The sequence below is a fragment of the Oncorhynchus gorbuscha genome, linkage group LG06 (assembly GCF_021184085.1).
Source record: "Oncorhynchus gorbuscha isolate QuinsamMale2020 ecotype Even-year linkage group LG06, OgorEven_v1.0, whole genome shotgun sequence".
Classification (NCBI taxonomy): domain Eukaryota; kingdom Metazoa; phylum Chordata; class Actinopteri; order Salmoniformes; family Salmonidae; genus Oncorhynchus; species Oncorhynchus gorbuscha.
In genome coordinates, this window is record NC_060178.1 from 23,679,319 (window position 1) to 23,702,149 (window position 22,831).

The following is a 22,831-nucleotide window of genomic DNA, read 5'->3' on the forward strand; positions in this document are numbered from 1 at the left end:
TTGAAAAAATGAATGACCACATAGTGATGTAACTGTAGTACAGTCGTGGCCAAACGTTTTGAATGACAAATATTAATTTCCACAAAGTTTGCTGCTTCAGTGTCTTTATGTAACAGTTCTCTTGGTGTGAAGGAGAGTCGGACCAAAATTCAGCGTGTAGATTGCGATCCATGTTTTAATAAACAAACGTAACACGAATCTAAATACAAAACACTACAAAAAAAACAAACGTAACGAAAACCGAAACAGCCTATACTTGTGTACACTAACACACAGACAGGAACAAGGACACTAAGGACAATCACCCACAAAACAACCAAAGAATATGGCTGCCTAAATATGGTTCCCATGGAGAGACAACGATAAACACCGGCCTCTGATTGAGAACCACTCCAGACAGCCATAGACTTTGCTAGATCACTCCACTAGCTACAATCCCAATACATACCAAAACCCCAAGACAAAACACACCACAATACAAAAACCCCATGCCACACCCTGGCCTGAACCAAACATGAAGATAAACACAAAATACTTCGACCAGGGCTTGACACTTTAGATATTTTTTGTCAGATGTTACTAGGGAATACTGAAGTATAATTACAAGCGTTTCATAAGTGTCAAAGGCTTTTATGGACAATGACGTGAAGTTGATGCAGAGTCAATGTTTGCAGTGTTGACCCTTCTTTTTCAAGACCCCTGCAATCCGCCCTGGCATGCTGTCAATTAACTTCTGGGCCACATCCTGACTGATGGCAGCCCATTCTTGCACAATAAATGCTTGGAGCTTATCAGAATGTGTGGGTTTTTGTTTGTCCACGCTCCTCTTGAGGATTGACCACAAGTTCTCAATTGGATTAAGGTCTGGGGAATTTCCTGGCCATTGACCCAAAATATTGATGTTTTGTTCCCCGAGCCACTTAGTTATCACTATTGCCTTATGGCAAGGTGCTACATCATGCTGGGAAATGCATTGTTCCTCACCAAACTGTTCCTGGATGGTTGGGAGAAGTTGTTCTCTGAGGATGTGTTGGTACCATTCTTTATTCATGGCTGTGTTCTTTGGCAAAATTGTGAGTGAGCCCATTCCCTTTGCTGAGAAGCAACCCCACACATGAATGGTCCCAGGATGCTTTACTGTTGGCATGACACAGGACTGATGGTAGCGCTCGTCTTCTCCGGACAAGCTTTTTTCCGGATGAACAAACAATCGGAAAGGGGATTCATCAGAGAAAATTACTTTACCCCAGTCCTCAGCTGTCCAATCCCTGTACCTTTTGCAGAATATCAGTCTGTCCCTGATGTTTTTTCCTGGAGAGAAGTGACTTCTTTGCTGCCCTTCTTGACACCAGGCCATCCTCCAAAGTTTTCACATCACTGTGCGTGCAGATGCACTCACACCTGCCTGCTGCCATTCCTGAGCAAGCTCTGTACTGGTGGTGCCCCGATCCCGCAGCTGAATCAACTTCAGGAGACGGTCCTGGCGCTTGCTGGTCTTTCTTGGGTGCCCTGAAGCATTCACAACAATTGAACTGCTCTCCTTGAAGTTATTGTTGATCTGATAAATGGTTGATTTAGGTGCAATCTTACTAGCAGCAATATTACCTGTGAAGCCCTTTTTGCGTAAAGCAATGATGACAGCATGTGTTTCCTTGCAGGTAACCATGTTTGACAGAGGAAGAACAATGATTCCAAGCACCACCCTCCATTTGAAGCTTCCAGTCTGTTATTCGAACTCAATCAGTATGAACTCAATCCAGCCTTGTCCTCATCAACACTCACACCTGTGTTATTGTGAGAATCACTGACATGATGTCAGCTGGTCCTTTTGTGGCAGGGCTGAGATGCAGCGGAAATGTTTTTTTGGGGTATTCACTTCATTTGCATGGCAAAGAGGGACTTTGCAATTCATCTGATTACTCTCCATAACATTTTTGAGTATATGCAAATTGCCATCATACAAACTGAGGCAGCAGACTTTTAAAATTAATATTTGTGTCATTCTCAAAACTCTCTTCCTTTCTCCCTCTCTACCAGGTGTGAGGTGTGTGGCTCCACCTGCTGTCAGAAGGCCTCACTTCAACTGGCACATGGAAAAAGAACAACATTGACGACAGCTACCAGTTCCCCTGCAAGGTCTGTGGCTGGTACTTGGAGAAGAGTTACAACCTGACCGCTCACCACCGCAAGGTCTGCGGCCGGTACTTGGAGAAGAGTTACAACCTGACCGCTCACCACCGCAAGGTCTGTGGCCGGTACTTGGAGAAGAGTTACAACCTGACCGCTCACTCACCATCGCAAGGTCTGTGGCCGGTACTTGGAGAAGAGTTACAACCGCAAAAGCCACCCTAACCCTGACTAGACCTTGAGCTTAACCATCACACCCCCGACACTGAATCACCCCTCACTGCTACTCCAGACCATGTCCCAGCACAGCAGTGACACCACAGCCAACTGCTTTATACTTGGAGTGACATGAAACAACGAGGCTGTATTTTTCTCCACATTTACACCTGTAGAGATGTGTGGCATGTCAGGGTCCCTTTATTGACTGTAAATAATGGTCCTTTGGTCTTTTGTGACCCAATTGGCCAGCAGGTCAGTTTCTCTATGCAGTCCATGGACAATGTTCATACTGAAGACAAGCAATCTCTTTCATTATTATATGTGTTTTGGTAAAGAATTTTTTTTTTTATTGAAATAGGCAAGTCAGTTAAGAACAAGTTCTTATTTTCAATGACAGCCTAGGAACAGTGGATTAACTGCCTTGTTCAGAAGAACAGATTTTCACCTTGTCAGCTCAGGGATTTGATCTTGCAACCTTTTGGTCCAACACTCTAACCACTAGGCTACCTACTGCCCCAGGAAGATCATCTTTGGGTTTTGCATTTGTATAAAGCTTTTACTATGCAGCTTTATTGATGAGGAAAGTATGTCAAATGGAGGGGGAAAATAAAACGTTTGTTACATTTTGTTATATGACCATGCACCACCTTGAAAGACAAATGACATTACACATTTTATCTATGAGGAAATTTGAATACATTATTATACCCCCTTTAATCTGGCTTTCAATACGTCCGTGTTATTGATGGAAGCCCACGTTGGCCAACACAGCGGCTTACTAACAGGTGGGCGTTTGTTCAGAATAATATTTTTTCATCCAATTGGCGCATAGAAAATCTCGAAGACCCGCCTCCAAATGGTTGCTATGCCTACAACATCGCGCTCTAGGCTTGATTGACAAGTATGTCAACCAATAGGGACAGATGGGTGGGAATTTGCGCGCACACTGAAAACTGCCTAGAGATATTGTACCTCTGCCTACTATCAAATCACTTTGGGCATTATACAACTATGGCTGGATCTGGACAGGTGAATGACTGAAGATGGAAAATGTACTATAAAGGTTTTCCTGAAAAAATATACAGGTAATGAACTATTATTTCGGCTGGGTCCTGTAAAATAGCTTGCTTTGTAACTAGCGCGGGGAACTGCATAATGCCTTGCCGTCTTCAGCAGCATGAGAGAAGACAATGTAGAATTCAAGCTTGCACGCTATCAGTAGCAGACAACTGACAACGTTTTTGACCTATGCTTGCTGCCAACCTTTAACTGGATATTGGTAATGTTATATCATTAAATGATCAGAAATATAGATTAATGTTTACTTGTTATATATTTGCTAAGTAGACCGTTTGACGGCTAATTATGGAAAACTACTCAGTTAGGGTTAAGTGCCATGCTCAAGGGCACATCGACAGATTTCAGTGACTGGCTCAACGCTAGGCTAGGCTACCTGCCGCCCTATCAAATGTATTATATTTAAAGGTAGCGAAATTACTGCTTTGACAATGTTTATTTTGATAATGAGAAACTTGTTTGATGATTTTGCTGGTTGGAAGAACTAAAAGTCACCTCTGACTGTCACTGTTTTGGTGTTTTTCAGGGGGAGGTTAACATTTTTAATGTTTTTACTGTGTGTGTGCGAGAGAGAGAATATCCCTTATTCATCTTGGTAGAATCATATCCTCCTGGGATAGTACAAGATGTCAACAGCAATCAATGACCTCAGAGAGACGTATCTAATGACCATGTTGCTAAAAGGTCTAGAAAGTTACTGTGACTTAAACTGTTCCAGAAATGGCCTGGTTTTCTATTTAGCATTGTATGGAATACCCCGTGTAACATTTTTTTATTTTAAATAATGATGATAGTGGAAGTAAAATTCCACATTGACACCTGTTCTCCAATTGTTTTAACCTTCTCAAATTAAAATATATAATGCCATTAGCTTTTATTCTAAAGCTGGTTTGAAACCACCTAGGCTTATATGAAAATGCTGTAGGAGAGGTTGATGAATGCACACTTGATGTTGTTTTTTTATTCAGATGGAAATCTACATGGTTTTCTAAACAGAGAACAGACACCTTCATCGAGACGTTTCTTGATCGGTGTTGAAAAAGTAATGTAAGTACTGATATTGAGAGGGGAAGAAAACCCTCCCTTATGTCTCGATCAAGTGAAACCCTCTTCTCTGCTAGTTGTGAGTGGTGAGAGAGCGTAGTGATTCATGGATGGATGGATGTGTGGGTGGGACTAGGAATGAAGAGATGCGAGGTGGAGTTTCAATAAGATTAAGAAATATGTACCAACTTCATGGCCTCTTGCCAGTTGACTTCATGAGTAGTTGAGTATTTAGTTATGTATTCCGCAAAGCATTTTATCTTTCAAAAAATACTGTTTATTTATGAGTTGCACTCTGAAAGCTTAACCTACCTTTCTGTCTCATCTCTATTAACTTTTCATTGCGTAGAGGCAGATATTCACCTGTTAATCATAGTGGGAAATATGGGTGGGTTGAGGTCCAGTTTCTAATCAGGTACCTATTGAAGCCAGCTCAACATCCCTTAACTCAGAACCTCTGCATCTGAAATCATAACCATCCACTTGTTCTGGAGGGGTGAGCTGAGGTTGTGTGGTGCCGGCTGCTGCTGGTCCCAGTAGGTAGGCCCTTACTGCTGGAGATCACACTGAGCTTAAAAGTGGAGGCTTTGACCCCCGCCGTTCCTGTTGATCTGGGGCCAGGCAGGCACCGAGCAGCCTCTCTCTACCTGCTGCCATCATCAGGTCCCTGCTAGCTCTTCTCCCAGAACAGAGACACATCTGAAGCATGCCACAATTACAGCACATTCTTCACGGTCAGACACCATCCACATCACTCAGCCTTGCCTCGGCCCCTAAAAGGCTGCGATGTGGGGAGCAGCAAGGCGGGAGAGAAGAAAGGCAAGGCCAGGGGGAATAAGAGTCCTACTTTGCATTTAGATTAGAATTGACTGTCCTGCTCTGTATTTTTCTGTTGATTAGCCTAAAGCCTGATCAAAGCCTTCCTGCAGAGCTGGCCACCTCAGCCTGCGAGGAAAATACCATATCAATATAGTGGGCTAACTCCGCTCTGCAATCTGAGCACTCAATTCAATCATTTTATGGCACTGGGCAAAAGAAGCATATCACTTGATCCTTAACTAGAATCCTTAATTGCTACATACATTTTAGAACTTATAAATTAATCATATATACCCATTCATTCTTTAAGAATAGAATCTATTAAATGAACTTAGTTCAACTGTCGTACCCCATCAGAACCCCAAAATGTAAGCTTGTTTTATGCCACGTAAATGTAAACAAACACTGTATAGCCTCAAAACATGGTGAAAATACATTTTTATCAGTCCTTAGTATTTGGTATTTTATTAGGATCCCCATTAGCTGTTGCAATAGCAGCAGCTACTCTTTCTGGGGTCCATAGCTTTGTCTACGAATTTGAGTGGCTACATTTCTCCATCTCCTATCTTTTTAGTGAAATGGGGAGAATACTTTGTTTCAATTAAGGATTCTAGCTTTAAGGATTTTCAGTCCTCATGATTTAGCTGGCTCCCTCTGCCCTCACAGCTGGCCCATACAGTATAGTATGGTGCTACTGTTGGTGGTGGTGAATTAATTATGGAGATCCCCTGCCTGTAATGTAAGCTACAGAGCTGCTGGCCGTGGACTCCCTGGATCTTGCCAAGCAGGGCAGAGCTGGAAGGCAGTGCCGGTGGCCATGCTACTAAGCATAGGGTCTCTAGCAGATGGATCTCTCTGGCCACGAGTATCCACCGTGGGGCTGGCTGCAGGAACAGACCTCACTCTGTAGGGTTACTGGTTCACTTCAAGCTGTGCTAAGTGGACCAGTGATAAGTGGAGCTCAATAATAGAATTTCCCAGGTTGAAATGTATCACAGGTTGTTGACATGGTGACTGACTATTGTGACATCAGATCTATTTTGTGGAATTCCAAATAACAGGGATGTTGCTGTGCAGTAGGAAAGGAGGAGATTTCTGATGTTGTTCAGCACCTTGTGTTACTATTCATGTTTCTAATCTGGGCCACTCAAAAGCACATGGTGACCCAAAAGAGAACCATGCTGAAGGAGATGAGATAGAGCCTCTTTTTTTTCTGGTCTCTGTTTTGTCATCTCAATTAGCAGCTGGACTATGGAAATGTATTCTTACCTAATTTATTTGTATGATGTTTTGTTATGCCATAATGCCATGCCAGTGCTCACCATGCTGTCATGCTCTGCTCAATGCTGCTGGGTCTGTGCTGGAAGTGATGCTTGGCAGGCTGGCTCCTTGTCATAGACTGCACCGTATGCTACAGGGAAAACAACCCATTCAGCTCCAAACAATGGGGTGCATGGAGGAGAGCATACTCAGGTTCTGCCTGATTATTCTTCTGCTGCCTGGGTAGAGGAGGGAGAGAACATTTGACACAAGCAGAGGTTTGTTCATATGTACAGTTTGATGGTGTTGACATCCAAATTGATGCAGCAACAGCATATTACATCAGGCCAGTGAATAGGGAAATCAATGATTGCATGTAGGCTACGTTTTATTGCAATTCTGATGAACATGGGCCTTTGTGCTGAGACGGTTCTGATTAACATAGGCTTTGCTGAGAGTGCCAGCCTGGCTTCATTAGGGAATGCATCGGCGACGTCCCCACAGTGAAGGTTCACTTCTTTCCAAATCAATCTGGATTAACACTGAGGTTGGCACTAAACTAAAGGACAGGGCTACTACACACAGGGCTAACCCAGACAACCCGTAGGCAGGGGCCCCATCTAAATCAACGGTGCTGCAGTGGAGCGGATCGGGGGCTTCAAGTTCCTCTGTGTCTAAATCACGAAAGACTTGAAATGGTACACACATAAGTGCACAGTCATGAAGAAGGTGCATCCTCCCCTCAGGAGGTTGAAAAGGTTTGGTATGGGCCCTCCAAATCCTCAAAGTTCTACAGCTGCACCATTGAGACCATCTTGACTGGCTGCATCACTGCTTGGTATGGCAACAGCACCGCCCTCGATCGCATGGCGTTACAGAGGGTGGTGCGGACAGCCCAGTACATCACTGAGGCTGAGCCCCCTGCCATCCAGGACATTTCATATCAGGCTGTTTTGAAAGAAGGCCCGGACAATTGTTACACTCCAGCCACCCAAGCCATAGACTGTCGTCTCTACTTCCGCATGGCAAGCGATACTGACATCAGTCACTGGTTTCATCAATAAGTGCATCGATGACGTTGTCCCTACAGTGACCGCACGTACATACCCCCAACCAGAAGCCATGGATTACAGGTAACATCCGCACTGATCTAAAGGGTGGAGCTGCCGCTTTCAAGGAGCGGGACTCTAACCCTGAAGCTTATAAGAAATCCTGCTATGCCCTCCGACGAACCATCAAACAGGCAAAGCGTCAATACAGGGCTAAGATTTGAATCGTAGTACACCGGCTGTGGCAGGGTTTGCAAACTGTTAGACTACAAAGGGAAGCACAGCCGTGATTTGCCCAGTGATTCAAGCCTACCAGACTAGCTGAATTACTTCTATGCTCGCTTCAAGGCAAGTAACACTGAAGCATGCATGAGACCATCAGCTGTTCCGGGCGACTGTGATCACTCTCTCGGTAGCCAATGTGAGTAAGACTTTTTAAACAGGTCAATATTCACAAGGCCACAGGGCCAGACGGATTACCAGGACGTGTACTCTGAGCATGCGCTTACCTCATCACTAAGCTAAGGACCTTGGGACTAATCATCTCCCTCTGCGACTGGATCCTGGACTTCCTGACGGGCCGCCCCCAGGTGGCAAGGGTAGGTAACAACACATCCGCCACGCTGATCCTCAACACTGGGGCCCCTCAGGTGTGTGCTCAGTCCCCTCCTGTACTCCCTGTTCACTCGCACCCAGACAGTCGTGAAGAGGGCACGACAAAGCCCATTTCCCCTGAGGAGACTGAAAAGACTTGTCTTGGTTCTACAGCTGCACCATCAAGAGCATCCTGACTGGTTGCATCACTGCCTGGTATGGCAACTGCTCGGCCTCTGACCGCAAGGCACTACAGAAGGTAGTGCGAAAGGCCCAGTACATAACTGGGGTCAAGCTTTCTGCCATCCAGGACCTCTATACCAGACGGTGTCAGAGGAAGAACCTAAACATTGACAGACTCCAGCCACACTAGTCATAGACTGTTCTCTCTGCTGCCGCACGGCAAGCTGTACCGGAGCGCCCCCCTTAAGCTGCTCTACTCCCTGTTTATTATCTATGCATAGTTACTTTAACTCTACCTACATGTCCATATTACCTTGACTAACCGGTGCCCCCGCACATTGACTCTGTACCGGTACCCTCTGTATATAGCCTCACTATTGTTATTTTACTTCTGCTGTTTTAATTATTTGTTACTTTTCTATTTTCTTCACGCTTATTTTTCTTAACTGCATTGTTGGTTAACCTCTTGAAGCTAGGGGGCACTTTTTATTTTTGGAAAAAATAACGTTCCCAAAGTAAACGGCCTAATTCTCAGGACCAGATGCTAGAATATGCATATAATTGACAGCTTGGGATAGGAAACACTCTAAAGTTTCCAAAACTGTAAAAATATTATCTGAGTATAACAGACCTGAAATTGCAGGCGAAAGCCTAAGAAAAATCCAATCGGGAAGTGACTCATATTTTGAAACTGTTGTGTTCCTATGCATTCCGATAGGCCATTAAAAGGGATATCAACCAGATTCCTTTTTCTACGTGTGTTTACAGCCTTTAGAAGTAGCTTCACGCCTTTATGTTGAAGAATGAGCGTAAAGGACCACATTGCGTAAGTGGCGAGCTAAGGGCTCTCGAAGTGATTCTTGCGTAAAAGACAGAGGTAGCCATTTTTCCTCTCGGTCGTGACTGCTATTTTCGGTGGATTTCTCAACATAAGGTGACAAACAAACAAAGGTATTTTGGGTATAAAAATAATCTTTATGGAACAAAAGGAACATTTACTGTCTGAGAGTCTCGTCAGTGAAAACATCCGAAGATCATCAAAGGTAAACGATTCATTTGATTGCTTTTCTGATTTTTGTGACCAAGCTTCCTGCTGCTAGCTGGACATAATGCTATGCTAGGCTATTGATAAACCTACACAAACGCTTGTCTTGCTTTGGCTGTAAAGCATAATTTCAAAATCTGAGACGACAGGGTGATTAACAAAAGGCTAAGCTGTGTTTCGTTATATTTCACTTGTGATTTCATGAATATGAATATTTTCTAGTAAGATTATTTGGCCGTTGCGCTATGCTAATTAGTGTACTTGATGGTAGTTCCAAGAGGTTAAGGGCTTGTAAGTAAGCATTTCATTAAGGTCTATACCTGTTGTATTCGGCGCATGTGACAAATTAAAAATGTGATTTGGTGCATCAAGTCTGACACCAACAGGCTCCTGAACAGCTTCTATCCCCAAGCTATGAGACTGCTAAATAGCTAAAGGAATGGCTACACAGACTGAGTGGACCCTGGTATTATGTTTTAGTTTATTTTTGCACTGTATATGCACACTCGCAGGACTCCACACACGCACACATATTTATACGGACTCTATGCACACACTCACATACAAACATCATATGCACTACTGCTACTTTGTTTATCATATCCTAATACCTAGTCACCTTACCCCTGTGCATATCTACCTCTGTCACGCCAGTATCCCTGCACATTGTAAGTATGTTATTGGAACTGACCCTGTGTAACGGCTATCTTCCTCTGGCAAGGAGGAGTAGTAAGGATCGGAGGACCAATGTGCAGCGTGGTACGTGTTCATGTTCTTTATTAAAACCTGCGAACACTGAAACAAAACAATAAACGACACATGAAATAACCAACCGAAACAGTTCCGTGTGGAACACACAGACACAGAAAATAAACACCCACCAAACACAAGTGGGAAAAGGCTACCTAAGTATGATTCTCAATCGGAGACAACTAACGACACCTGCCTCTGATTGAGAACCATACCAGGCTAAACGCAAAACACAACATAGAAAACGGAACATAGATAAACCCACCCAACTCACGCCCTGACCAAACAAAGACATAACAAAGGAACTAAGGTCAGAACGTGACACCCTGTATGTAGCTTCTTACTTTATTTTGTTCTTATTTTTATTTATTGTGTTATTTTTACTACTATGTTGATATTGATTACTGCATTGTTTGGTTTAGAGCTGGCAAGAAAGGCATTTCACTGTACTTGTGCATGTGACATTAAAACTTCTCAAACTTGATAATGGTCTGTCCCTATCACATTGAATGAATCAACAGGACCAAGTGGGTCCATATTACAGCCAGCTCCATGTGGTCAGATGTGCCAGTCACATTTGGGTGACTCCCAGACCTGGCCCTGGAAGCATCATCATTGGCAGGGAGGGTAGTGGGTACCGCAAAATGGGTCTTAACAGGGGAATTCTCTCCTCCTGTCCCTGACAAATCTGGTTTGATGAAGGACAGAGCTACAGACTCTGCAGTGCAGTAGCTACTCTTCCTGTCGCTGTCCTTGGAAAATGCCTACAGCTGCGACAGTTTGGCAAGACATAGATGTGTTACACCTGAGATTGTGGATTTAGCTATAGGTCACAGCTTTTAGAGCTCCACTCCTATATCAGTCTGCCATTTAGTGTAGGAGAGTGTTGATTGGTGGTAGCACTTTTCTCATTTGTCTCCCATTTGTCTTGTTCCCCTCTTCTCAGTTTGTTCCGTCTTAAAGCCTTAGGCCTGTCTGTTCTTTTACATGTCTCGTTTCACTATCCACCCACCCTTTCTGTTCCTCTCCTCTCCAACCTCACTGCCTCTGCCAGTGACAGATGGGACTGTTAATAGCCTAGCAGACCGTATTCACTCGATTCTTGGCCGAGTCAATACTTTGACCCATTTTCTCTCCTCCAAGATGGAGGAGGCGGATATCTGGGGTTGTCAGTGAAGGTGGGAGTTGGTCAATTTCCTCCCCCCAGCCTCATGCCTTAACAGAGATGAGCTGAAGAAGGGTGGTGTGGGGATATAAGGACCAGGCAGGGAGCCTCTGCTGAACCGTCAACCCAGAGAGAAGCATCTGCCAGTAGCCCCACTTCAATTCCCTCCACCACGGGGAAGAGAGAGTGAGGCTCAATATGGGTGTAGAGATGCCATTTATTTGTGGCCAAAACAAGAATGGGGACAGTTTATCGGAGGGGATTGGAAGGGTCTTTTTTTGTTAAACCCTCATTTTTTTCTGGTAGTCCATCTGGTTCTTGTCAGTAGTTGTTTGTTGGCTCTTTCTATGGCATTAGACTGTAGACTGCAGCCTGGGCTCGAGGTGCTGATGTCTCCTTCTCTACTGCTGCGTGCTGCTGATAGCATAACGTTGCCCTGTCTGTGGTCTTAGACAAGTGGTGGCTCAGTCTATCTGACTCTCACAATCAGCAGGGGAAAGGGCAGGAGCCCAGCCCAGTCCAGGGTGGAGGCAGCGCAACCTGTTACTGTTTCAAACTCACTAAGCTGGTGAGACAGAAAGGAACTAGGCCTACTGGCCATTATGTGCTATTTGAATGATTCCTTATCAGTCCACCCACCTCTGAGCTGTGTAACATGGAGAAGGCTGTTCTCTCTCTCTCTGTCTCTCTGTCTGTCTGTCTCTCTGTCTCTCTGTCTCTCTGTCTCTCTGTCTCTCTGTGTGTGTGTGAGACTCAGTGAGTCAGCTTGTACCAAATGGTTCCACCACAGTACCTTCTACCTTCATCAGCCCACCATGCTCAGCTCCTGTGGAATATTAATTACCAGAGGAATCCCAATACGGAACACTGTTCTAATCTTTGTTTACCACTGGTCCAGGTAAAAGGGGATAAATACAATGTTGCCGGCCAAATTGACCAGGAGTAAAATAAACTACTGTAGGCAGGCTATTAGCGTGTTCACCCACTACAATGTGAGCTGTGAGCTGGAGGCAGTATGCGTTTTGAAAACATACTTAATTGTTTGAAACCTGAATGTTTTATTTCATATTATGTCTTGCCTTCCATGAAAATCCGACCATAGAAACATGGAGGCAATTATTTTATAAAGACTAAATAGGAGGTGCCTGAGTTTCAAGTTTGGGGAAGCATGCAATTTATCCTAACATTTCTAACAATCTGCATGCCAGTTGTATAAACTGCCTCAATTTAGCTGGACCCCAGGAAAAGTAATGGGGACCCATAATAAATACAAATCCACTGCATTCGGAAAGTATTCAGACCCATTGACTTTTTCAACATGTTATCTTACAGCCTTATTCTAAAATGTATTAAATAGTTTTTTTCTTCATCAATCTACACACAATACCCCATAATAAATATTCAGACCCTTTACTCAGTACTTTGAAGCGCTTTTGGCAGCAATTACAGCCTCGAGTCTTGGGTATAACACTACAAGCTTGGCACACCTGTATTTGGAGTTTCTCCCATTCTGCAGATCCTCTCAAGTGCAGCGATGCTCCCCATCCAACCTGAGCAACTATTTTCAGGTCTCTCCAGAGATGTTCCTTTTGGGTTCAAGTCCGGGCTCTGACTGGGCCACTCAACGACATTCAAAGCCACTTCTGGATTGTCTTGGCTGTGCGCTTAGGGTCGTTGTTCTGTTGGAAGGGGAACCTTCGCCCCAGTCAGAGGTCCTGTGTGCTCTAGGACAGGTTTTCATCAAGGATCTATCTGTACTTTGCTTCGTTCATGCTTTAATCCTGACTAGGACATGACGCTTGGCATTCGGGACAAAGAGTTCAATCTTGGTTTCATCAGACCAGAGAATCTTGTTTCTCATAGTCTGTGAGTCCTTTAGGTGCCTTTTGGCAAACTCCAAGCGGGCTGCCATACCTTCTACTGAGGAGTGGCTTCCGTCTGGCCACTCTACTAGAGGTCGACCGTTTATGATTTTTCAACGCCGATACCGATTAATCGGCTGATATTTTTTTTATTGTTAACATTTGTTTTTATTTGTAATAATGACAATTACAACAATACTGAATGAACACTTATTTTAACTTAATACATCAATAAAATAAATTTAGCCTCAAGTAAATAATGAAACATGTTCAATTTGGTTTAAATAATGTAAAAAGAAAGTGTTGGAGAAGGAAGTAAAAGTGCAATATGTGCTATGTAAGAAAGCTAACGTTTAAGTTCCTTGCTCAGAACATGAGAACATATGAAAGCTGGTGGTTCCTTTTAACATGAGTCTTCAATATTCCCAGGTAAGAAGTTTTAGGTTGTAGTTATTATATAACTATTTCCCTCTATACCATTTATATTTCATTAACCTTTGACTATTGGATGTTCTTATAGGTACTTTAGTATTTAGTATAGCTGGAGACTTATCTCCCTCACCAACTTCAAACATCGGCTATCTGAGCAGCTAACTGATCGCTGCAGCTGTACGTAGTCTATTGGTAAATAGCCCACCCATTTTCACCTACCTCATCCCCATACTGTTTATATTTATTTACTTTTCTGCTCTTTTGCACACCAATATCTCTACCTGTACATGACCATCTGATCATTTATCACTCCAGTGTTAATCTGCAAAATTGTAATTATTCGCCTACCTCCTCATGCCTTTTGCACACATTGTATATAGACTCCCCTTTTTTTCTACTGTGTTATTGACTTGTTAATTGTTTACTCCATGTGTAACTCTGTGTTGTCTGCTCACACTGCTATGCTTTATCTTGGCCAGGTCGCAGTTGCAAATGAGAACTTGTTCTCAACTAGCCTACCTGGTTAAATAAAGGTGAAAAAAAAAATATTGCCAGTGCAATGCTTGACGCACAACGAAGAGCTGCTGGCAAAACGCACGAAAGTGCTGTTTGAATGAATGTTTACGCGCCTGCTTCTGCCTACCACCGCTCAGTCAGATACGTAGATACTTGTATGCTTGTATGCGCAGTCAGATTATATGCAACGTAGGACACGCTAGATAGTATCTAGTAATATCATCAAACATGTGTAGTTAACTAGTGATTATGGTTTGTTTTTTATAAGATAAGTTTAATGCTAGCTAGCAACTTATCTTGGCTTACTGCATTCGCGTAACAGCGATTCTCCTTGTGGAGTGCAACGAGAGAGAGGCAGGTCGTTATTGCGTTGGACTAGTTAACTGTAAGGTTGCAAGATTGCCAAGAAGCTGAAGATCTCGAACAATGCTGTGTACTACTCTCTTCACAGAACAGCGCAAACAGGCTCTAACCAGAATAGAAAGAGGAGTGGGAGGCCCCGGTGCACAACTGAGCAAGAGGACAAGTACATTAGAGTGTCTAGGTTGAGAAACAGACGCCTCACAAGTCCTCAACTGGCAACTTCATTAAATAGTACCCGCAAAACACCAGTCTCAACAGGGAAGAGGCAACTTTGGGATGCTGACATTCTAGGCAGAGTTGCAAAGAAAAAGCCATATCTCAGACTGGCCAATAAAATGAAAAGATTAAGATGGGCAAAAGAACAGACACTGGACAGAGGAGCTCTGCCTAAAAGGCCAGCATCCCGGAGCCGCCTCTTCACTGTTGACGTTGAGACTGGTGTTTTGCGGGTACTATTTAATGAAGCTGCCAATTGAGGACTTGTGAGGCGTCTTTCTCAAACTAATGTACTTGTCCTCTTGCTCAGTTTTGCACCGGGGTTTCCCAGTCTTTCTATTCTGAATGGATTAGTTTTTCAACTTGGATTAGCGAACACAACGTGCCATTGGAACACAGGAGTAATGGTTGCTGATAATTAGCCTATGTAGATGTTCCATAAAAAATGTGCAGTTTCCAGCTACATTAGTCATTTACAACATTAACAATGTCTACACTGTATTTCTGATTAATTTTATTTTCATGGACAATTTTTTTACATTTTATTTAAAAAAACAAGGAAATGAATAAGTGAACCCAAACTTTTGAACTGTAGTGTACATAAAGCCGTAGTATCAATATATTTTCTGTCTTTACCTAAGCTTTAACTAGTGAAGTACAACATTGTACCAAATAAATCAACTGGATCCAGGAAAGCGGTCTCTAGCGAACTTGCAACGACAGCTGTTGCGCTAGGGAAAGCTTTTTTTTAATGACATTTCCACTGGATATATGGGATAGAAATAAGAATAACATGATTAAGTTGGTAAGCATGCTATATACAGGGTCAGTTCCAGTACCATATTTATAACTTCTATGCTTACTCAGGCGCGCACGCTCCCTCAACATCAGGACATAGGAACCAAACCCATGCTCGTTGCTCACATGGAGCACTCCAAACAAAAGACCATGAAAAAAGTTGTACTTGATGGTTATGAAATAAACCAAAACTTGTTTCTTACAAGTAACGTTTCCACTTCGAGAATCAGAATGGTATTGACTGTAGGCTTAATTTTAGTAGGCTAATACAATGCATTGATGTAATCAGAGGATGGGGATTAATGGTACATTTACTACTGGTAACATATGTAATGGTGAATTTATAAAAAGAAACAAACGGCAAACTTTTCACACAATTAATCAATGAATTAAACAGGAGACAGCTGAGTTCATTCTGGAGAGCTGAGTGCATCATTCTGGAGAGCTGAGTGCATCATTCTGGAGAGCTGAGTGCATCATTCTGGAGAGCTGAGTGCATCATTCTGGAGAGCTGAGTGCATCATTCTGGAGAGCTGAGTGCATCATTCTGGAGAGCTGAGTGCATCATTCTGGAGAGCTGAGTGCATCATTCTGGAGAGCTGAGTGCATCATTCTGGAGAGCTGAGTGCATCATTCTGGAGAGCTGAGTGCATCATTCTGAGCTGAGTGCATCATTCTGGAGAGCTGGTGCATCATTCTGGCGAGCTGAGTGCATCATTCTGGCGAGCTGAGTGCATCATTCTGGCGAGCTGAGTGCATCATTCTGGCGAGCTGAGTGCATCATTCTGGCGAGCTGAGTGCATCATTCTGGCGAGCTGAGTGCATCATTCTGGCGAGCTGAGTGCATCATTCTGGCGAGCTGAGTGCATCATTCTGGCGAGCTGAGTGCATCATTCTGGCGAGCTGAGTGCATCATTCTGGCGAGCTGAGTGCATCATTCTGGCGAGCTGAGTGCATCATTCTGGCGAGCTGAGTGCATCATTCTGGAGATGCATATTTGAGATGCTTTTCACTGACAGCCGCATGAAAGACTCCATTTAATGCCATTTCTCTCCTGTTCTATTGACTTTCAACCTTCTATCGTTGTCCAGAAGCCGAAGGCCGTTATATTAACAACCCATCCTAGTTTCACCGTCTTTGTAAGTTTCTAATGGAGATTTTCATCTCTGTCATATACAGCTCGCATCTGGTGCAGTGTTTAGAATGGTGTTTTCTCGCGAATTGCATTTTGGCAAATGTTTGACAATGCTGTTTTATTGACTGCTTTATTACAGGAGTTGCATGGCGTGTTAAAATGAATGACCATAATGTTTGTGGTGTCTGTCATTCTGAGGACCTGGGGTGGATGCCGTAGTGGGACGCCCAATGCACATGGGGCTGGTAAATTTAAAATCTTCCCGGTTAGGTTTTCCAGCGACACAGTTTCCTAACAGATATCCTCTGGTTGCTCTCAAAGCCACTTTTTCTTTTCTAGAACATCCAATTTGGTTGTTTTTCTAAGTCCACAATAATGCTTAAACCATAACAGGAGACTACTTTTGAGGTCTGGGGAAAAATGTAAGAAATGTTCATTTGTGAGTGTAGTTTAATTCAAGTGTACTTGCACCTAGCACTGTCTGATTAGTGTGTTTCTGTAGCACACATTTGCAAACAAATACCCACTGGATTGATGCAGGTGATCATATCATTCTGGTAGGCATACGCTACTTTGTAGCTAGTTAACATTTAATTGAGTAGGTGTTTGAGAAAGCCTTTCCATCTACCAGAGACTGTTATAGCCTGTCCAACCTGGATTTTTTACTTCATATTATGAGACTGTCTTAACTTGCTTCTAAGAAGCCAAGCCAAAATCTGACCATGGAAATATTTCTAAACACTCCTGTTCTATTGGTTTTCAAGTCAACTTTATTTCATATCCTTTGATATTTTTTTTTAGCCCCTTTTCTCCCCAGTTTCGTGATATCCAATTGGTGTAGTTACAGTCTTGTCCCATCACTGCAACTCCCGTACGAACTCGGGAGAGGCGAAGGTCGAGAGCCGTGAGTCCTCCACAACCCAATCAAGCCGCACTGCTTCTTGACACACTGCTCGCTTAACCCGGAAGACAGCCTCACCAATGTGTCGGAGGAAACACAGTACACCTGGCGACCGTGTCAGCGTGAGTTGCGACACGCTGACACGTTAAATAAAACCAATATATTCCTGTGTATAGCCTCCACTACACCACTGATGATTCTAGCCCCACACCAATCTCTCCTCTCAACAACTGTGTGAGAAGCCTGGCACGTTCTGCTTACCACTCACCACCACCTGCCAGTGATTCAGCTACACAGCCAAACAGATCCCTCTGTCTAACTTATTCCACTTCTCCTCTTCTCCTCTATCAGTGTTGTAGAGCAGAGTGGGTACTTTGTAGCTGGCTGCTGTATCTCACTCTTAGCCGTAAGCCATGCTGCCAAACGAGAACCCTCCAGGGTCCCCATGCTGAGTTAATTAATTGTGTGTGTGCCCCTGTCCAGCAGCAGGTTGTCCTGCCTGAGCTAGGGTCAGCCACTGTGCCAGCAGAGAGAAAGCCCTGCCGTCAGCACAATGTAACACATCCAGGGACCATACCTTACCCTCTCCTCACAGCAAAATAACAGGGAACCTACAGCCTTCCCTGGAGAAACGCTGTGCCTGCAGAGTCACATACACTTTTTCCACTCATTCATCTTTGCTATGTGCTTGGAAGGCTACTATTGTTCATGATGAGCAGATAGCTAGGTGCTAATTGAGCAGGAATGAAATCCCCCACAGTGGAAGGCAGTGTGGATGGGTGGAGAAATGCTATAGGGGGTCAGGGGGTGTATGTTCAGCTGTTTCTATGTTTCCTCCTGCCTCCAGTCAATTGAAATCTGCTCTGCCAGAACATAAGCTCATGGTCACGATAGTCAGAAAAGAGACCATGGTTCTTGTTGAGTCACTGTGTTGTAGAGGCTCTTTGTGTGTGTGTGTGTGTGTCCTCACCTTAGTAGACCCTCTGCTGTCAATCGCTTCAGGCCCAGTCTGGGAGGTGACTCTGGGGAGGGGGTTGAATTGGAGGTATGGCTATTGCCTCAGCTCTTTACTGCACACATGGCCAGAATGAGTGAGCACACCGGAGAGATCTTTATTCATCTTGATCGGGCACACTCTCCTTGGTGGCTGTGTCAGATCAGTCTTATCTCCCTCCCCTGTGTCAGCCTCTCCATCTCTTTTGAAGTGACCTGTTAAACAAACCCTGGCTGTCCCCTCAGGACACTCTGGCCTTCATTAAACTAAAGGTATCTATTGTCTACTTGCTTACGCCAGCTTGTTTTTAATTAGATCGCCTCAGAAGTTTCCACTTTATTCTTTGTACAGTAAAGTGTCACTGTGTCTGTTTTGGGGCCTGAGAGGTGGCTTTTCATGTAGCCCAATACATTGTTACAGTACCTGAACAAAGGGAGATTCAGCCCACAGCAAGAGCAAGAGATCCATAGCAATTCAGCACAGTGAAAACAACAATCCATTTGTAGAGGTGTCTCATTATTGGTGTGAATGTTGGTTCAGTGCCACTGGCTGACTCTGGTCAATGATAGGGGAGAGCAGGGGGATAGTTTCTGTTTCTGTAACAATGTTTTCTTCTCTCACTTTATTGCAGGTCCCTATAAAACTCTTTGAGTGAAGATGGCATTCTTTAAAAACAACTTCTGGGTGAGTATTTGATGTACCATTATGTTCTATGAGGATCATTCGCAGCTCAACATGGACAGGTGACAACTGATTTGTTTTGGGGGCCATTATACATGAACACTCTAGACCCTTTTACTGCTCATTTCTATGCAGATTGCAGAAGCTAGTAAAAACCCAAACACTCACAGACTGTATGTGACACTGACAGTAGAAATCATGGGCCTATCCTTCAGATAATTCTGTACAAATCTTCTGTAGATGGACACCAATGCATGTAGGTTGACTGGCCAATTCTGTCCGTTCCCTGATTCACACATGAGTCACGATGCCTTACTTTCAGAGTTAATATTCTGTGAATGATACTGAACCACCACCATACAGCACATCATGTTGCATTCTACCAATCTGTCTCCTGAGTTATCTGAATCAGAGAGCGGAGGCTGACTAGTCTCCTTGGTGATGGTGGGAGTAGGAGCACAGGGTTCATTCCTGACACACAGATGAACACAGATCACATCTTTACAATGCCTGGAAAAGGAACCAACAGGAACCACATCAATATGTTCTAGCAGTCCTATAACCTGTGCAATAACGGTACATAATACGCATGACAGCAATGTAACCCTGACTGTAGCCCCACTAGTCTGATGGGAGAGACTGGAAAAGACATTAGTCAGCTGCTCCTAGGGGGACTATGCCTGTGTACTGCTCTCTCAGCACACCTGGCTGAGCTATTTCAGGTGTGTCCTAGTTCTAGTACACGACCACTGCCCCCTCACCGTGAAAGGGGAAGGATATTTTGGGAAGGACGCTGTGGCAAAAAGTAAAAGTAACAATTGAGTCAAAGAGGAAACTATACCAGCCATCCATTTGATTTAAATTCAAGGAAATTAGATTTCTATCCTTTCTGGAATTCAAAGGTTTTTATAGGTCACAACATTTTGAGACTCTAAAGTTGTTTGTATTGTTTCGTTGTTGAGGGATATCTGATTAGGAAAGTATGTGCTTGTTTGTCTATGTACATGAAGACTCTCTCTGTGGTGGATCCCCTCTGTCCTCATTTTGTGGAGTTGTTGTGTTACTGACTGTGACGGAGGCAGCGTTGAGTGTGTTGTCGTGAGGAGCAGAGTGTGCCGGATTGTCTTGTCTGCTCTGCCTGCCTGCTGGCTGACCAGCAGCAAGTCATGTGATCCTGGCTGCAGGCAGCAGGGCCTCCATGCCTATGGAGGGGAGCGGAGACCTCCATTGTGTGGAACAAAGGTTGGTCAAAGGTGCTTCCCTCCAACTCAAACCAGGAGGGATGCAACTCTCTGATAGTCGAACACCATTCTGTGTCTACAGGCGGCACTGTGTGACTTCCATATTTTCCATCTACATAATGATGTTGGCTTCTCTTCCTAGTCTTAATTAGTCAACAGAGGGAAGGATGAGGAATTGCCATCTGTTATGATTAGGTGCATTCTTAATGAAGTCCTCACTCCAAGTCCTTGGGAGTAGAATGACTCCTTCCTGTCAGTTGAAAGAAGGGTGAGTACAGTTTGGGTGTAATGCTCCGTTCAGTGTTTTAATATATATATATGCCATTTAGCAGACGCTTTTATCCAAAGCGACTTAGTCATGTGTGCATACATTCTACGTATGGGTGGTCCCGGGAATCGAACCCACTACCCTGGCGTTACAAGCGCCATGCTCTACCAACTGAGCTACAGAAGGACCACAGGTTTTCATCCCAACCATTGGCGATCCGTCATTCAGGCACCTGTTTTGAGCCCCACCTGTTTGGCATTAATACGTGTCACATATCAGTTTGCAAACAATGTAAAAAAACAACATTTGAGTTAATAAAGCCGTGTACAAACATGGTCTCTTTGCTTTCTTGAGTAAGTCAGCTCTGAAATGCAGGTGTTTCAGCCCAGCTCAGTGCTTTCTGTGGTGGAGGGGCAGCCAGAGGAAAATACAGAGCGTAGGGGTTAGGAATCTTCTCTAGTTGCGCTGTGATTGGCTCAGTGTTCTGTCACTCATGGGAACACTACATCACTGCAAAATCTACAGGGAGAGTTTGTAAGTTCAAGCCCCTTGGGTGCTGCCATAGATTTACATTAGAAGTGCCCATCCAAGAAAGCGCCAGGTCATTGGCCACAGATAAAATTATGTCAAATCACATATCTACCGTAGCTTTGATTGGACTGATCATGTCAACATCATACTTTCAAAATCGTAGCTTTCCTCTAGACAAGCAGTCATGAATCACGTGGACAATCTACTGGCAAATCCCTGTCATATGAAGAGAAATTGTAGGTAAAATGTATCGGTGCTCATCGCTATTGGACATAAACATTGGAAATTGCATATTCAACAATGAGTGGTTTGGAATCTGTGGCTAACTGCAAGTGTTGTTCGAGTTTCGACGACGACGGGGGGGGGGGCGAGCGAGTTCCGACTGGGGAAGAATAGATTTAGAACGGTCATCCAACTTGGAATTCCAAGTCGGGAACTCGGCCTCTTTCTAGAGCTCCGACCTGAAGAACACTGACGTCATGATTCAACCTTGTTTTTTTCCCCAGAATTCCACAAGAAGGGCCGCAATACCACCTTCCTGTTCAAGTGAGCACAGCATAACTGAGTCCACAAATGTCTTGTATACTGCTGCATAAATGATGTAATATACCAGGGAGATATGTATACTGTAGCTAAGAAAGTAATACTAAGTGTAGGTTGTGTAGTCAGCTGTTTGTAGCCCATGTGCCTCACCCTAATAATTTGGTCCCATTCTCCCTCATAACGTAGCCTACTGTTCTGACTTGGTGGTGCACATGAAGCCTATAGCCTGTTTTAGACAATATTTGATGATGACGACATTTCTAAGAGCTTTTATCATCTGCTTATATGCCCCCTTATTTATCCTACGGTTCTGACTTGGTGAACAGGGAGAATACTGTAAGAACGGCCCATGTTCGGAATTCTGTCGCTGTACATTTCAAAATTGCTGAACAAATCATTATATTGACTACGTCCGCCTTCGCTCTCTCATTGTCTTAATCGATATTACAGATTGCCTGTTATCCGCTCATCGTTCCCTTATGCCATAGTTTGTATATCTCAATTGTCAGTAGAAACCACATTTTGTTTAAGTTGTTTAAATTTTAGCTATGTTTTTTTTTTAAAGGCAGTAAATGAGGCTGAATGAACTGTTCCGTTGCCGGACAAGGCTCCACTGATGGCCACTTGTATCGGTGGTAAGGATTCACTCTATGGTGCTGAAAAGAAAGCTCTGCTGTTGGGACAACTTTATGTTTGCCCAACAGTTTGGCCACCGTTTTATGTATTGTTTGTGTTGTGTAATTGCTTTGCTGGCATGCATTAAAAAAATGCATGCCATCTTGCCCCACCAAGATTTACATGCTAAAATCGCCACTGATCCCAATATAGATATGTTAATGCCCCTGATATCCAATTCCCCTTTGAAATTGCTGAATGGGTGCTCTCGCATTGAACACCATGAATCCTTTAATTTCTCCTTTTTACCCGAAGAACGGTCCATTCAGTCCGTTGCTCCAGAGTCTAGACCCACTAATGCACTACCATTAGGAATTCTAGCAGGACTTTGTGTTGGATGAAT

General features: G+C 43.8%; 1 protein-coding gene across 4 annotated transcripts in view; it reads left to right on the plus strand.

Annotated features, from left to right (window-relative positions):
* The first annotated feature begins 3,263 nt into the window (after positions 1-3,263).
* The window catches only part of LOC124037719 (F-BAR domain only protein 1-like), a 58,373-nt gene continuing 38,805 nt past the window's right edge, over positions 3,264-22,831 (plus strand). For 2 of the 4 annotated variants that reach the window (XM_046352706.1, XM_046352709.1), the window contains exons 1-3: positions 3,264-3,431; positions 4,392-4,470; positions 19,181-19,233. In XM_046352706.1, coding sequence (XP_046208662.1) covers positions 19,207-19,233 — 27 coding nt within the window. In that variant the 5' untranslated portion in view covers positions 3,264-3,431; positions 4,392-4,470; positions 19,181-19,206. The remainder of the gene's footprint in view (positions 3,432-4,391; positions 4,471-19,180; positions 19,234-22,831) is intronic. The other 2 variants (XM_046352708.1, XM_046352707.1) reach the window with 2 other exon arrangements.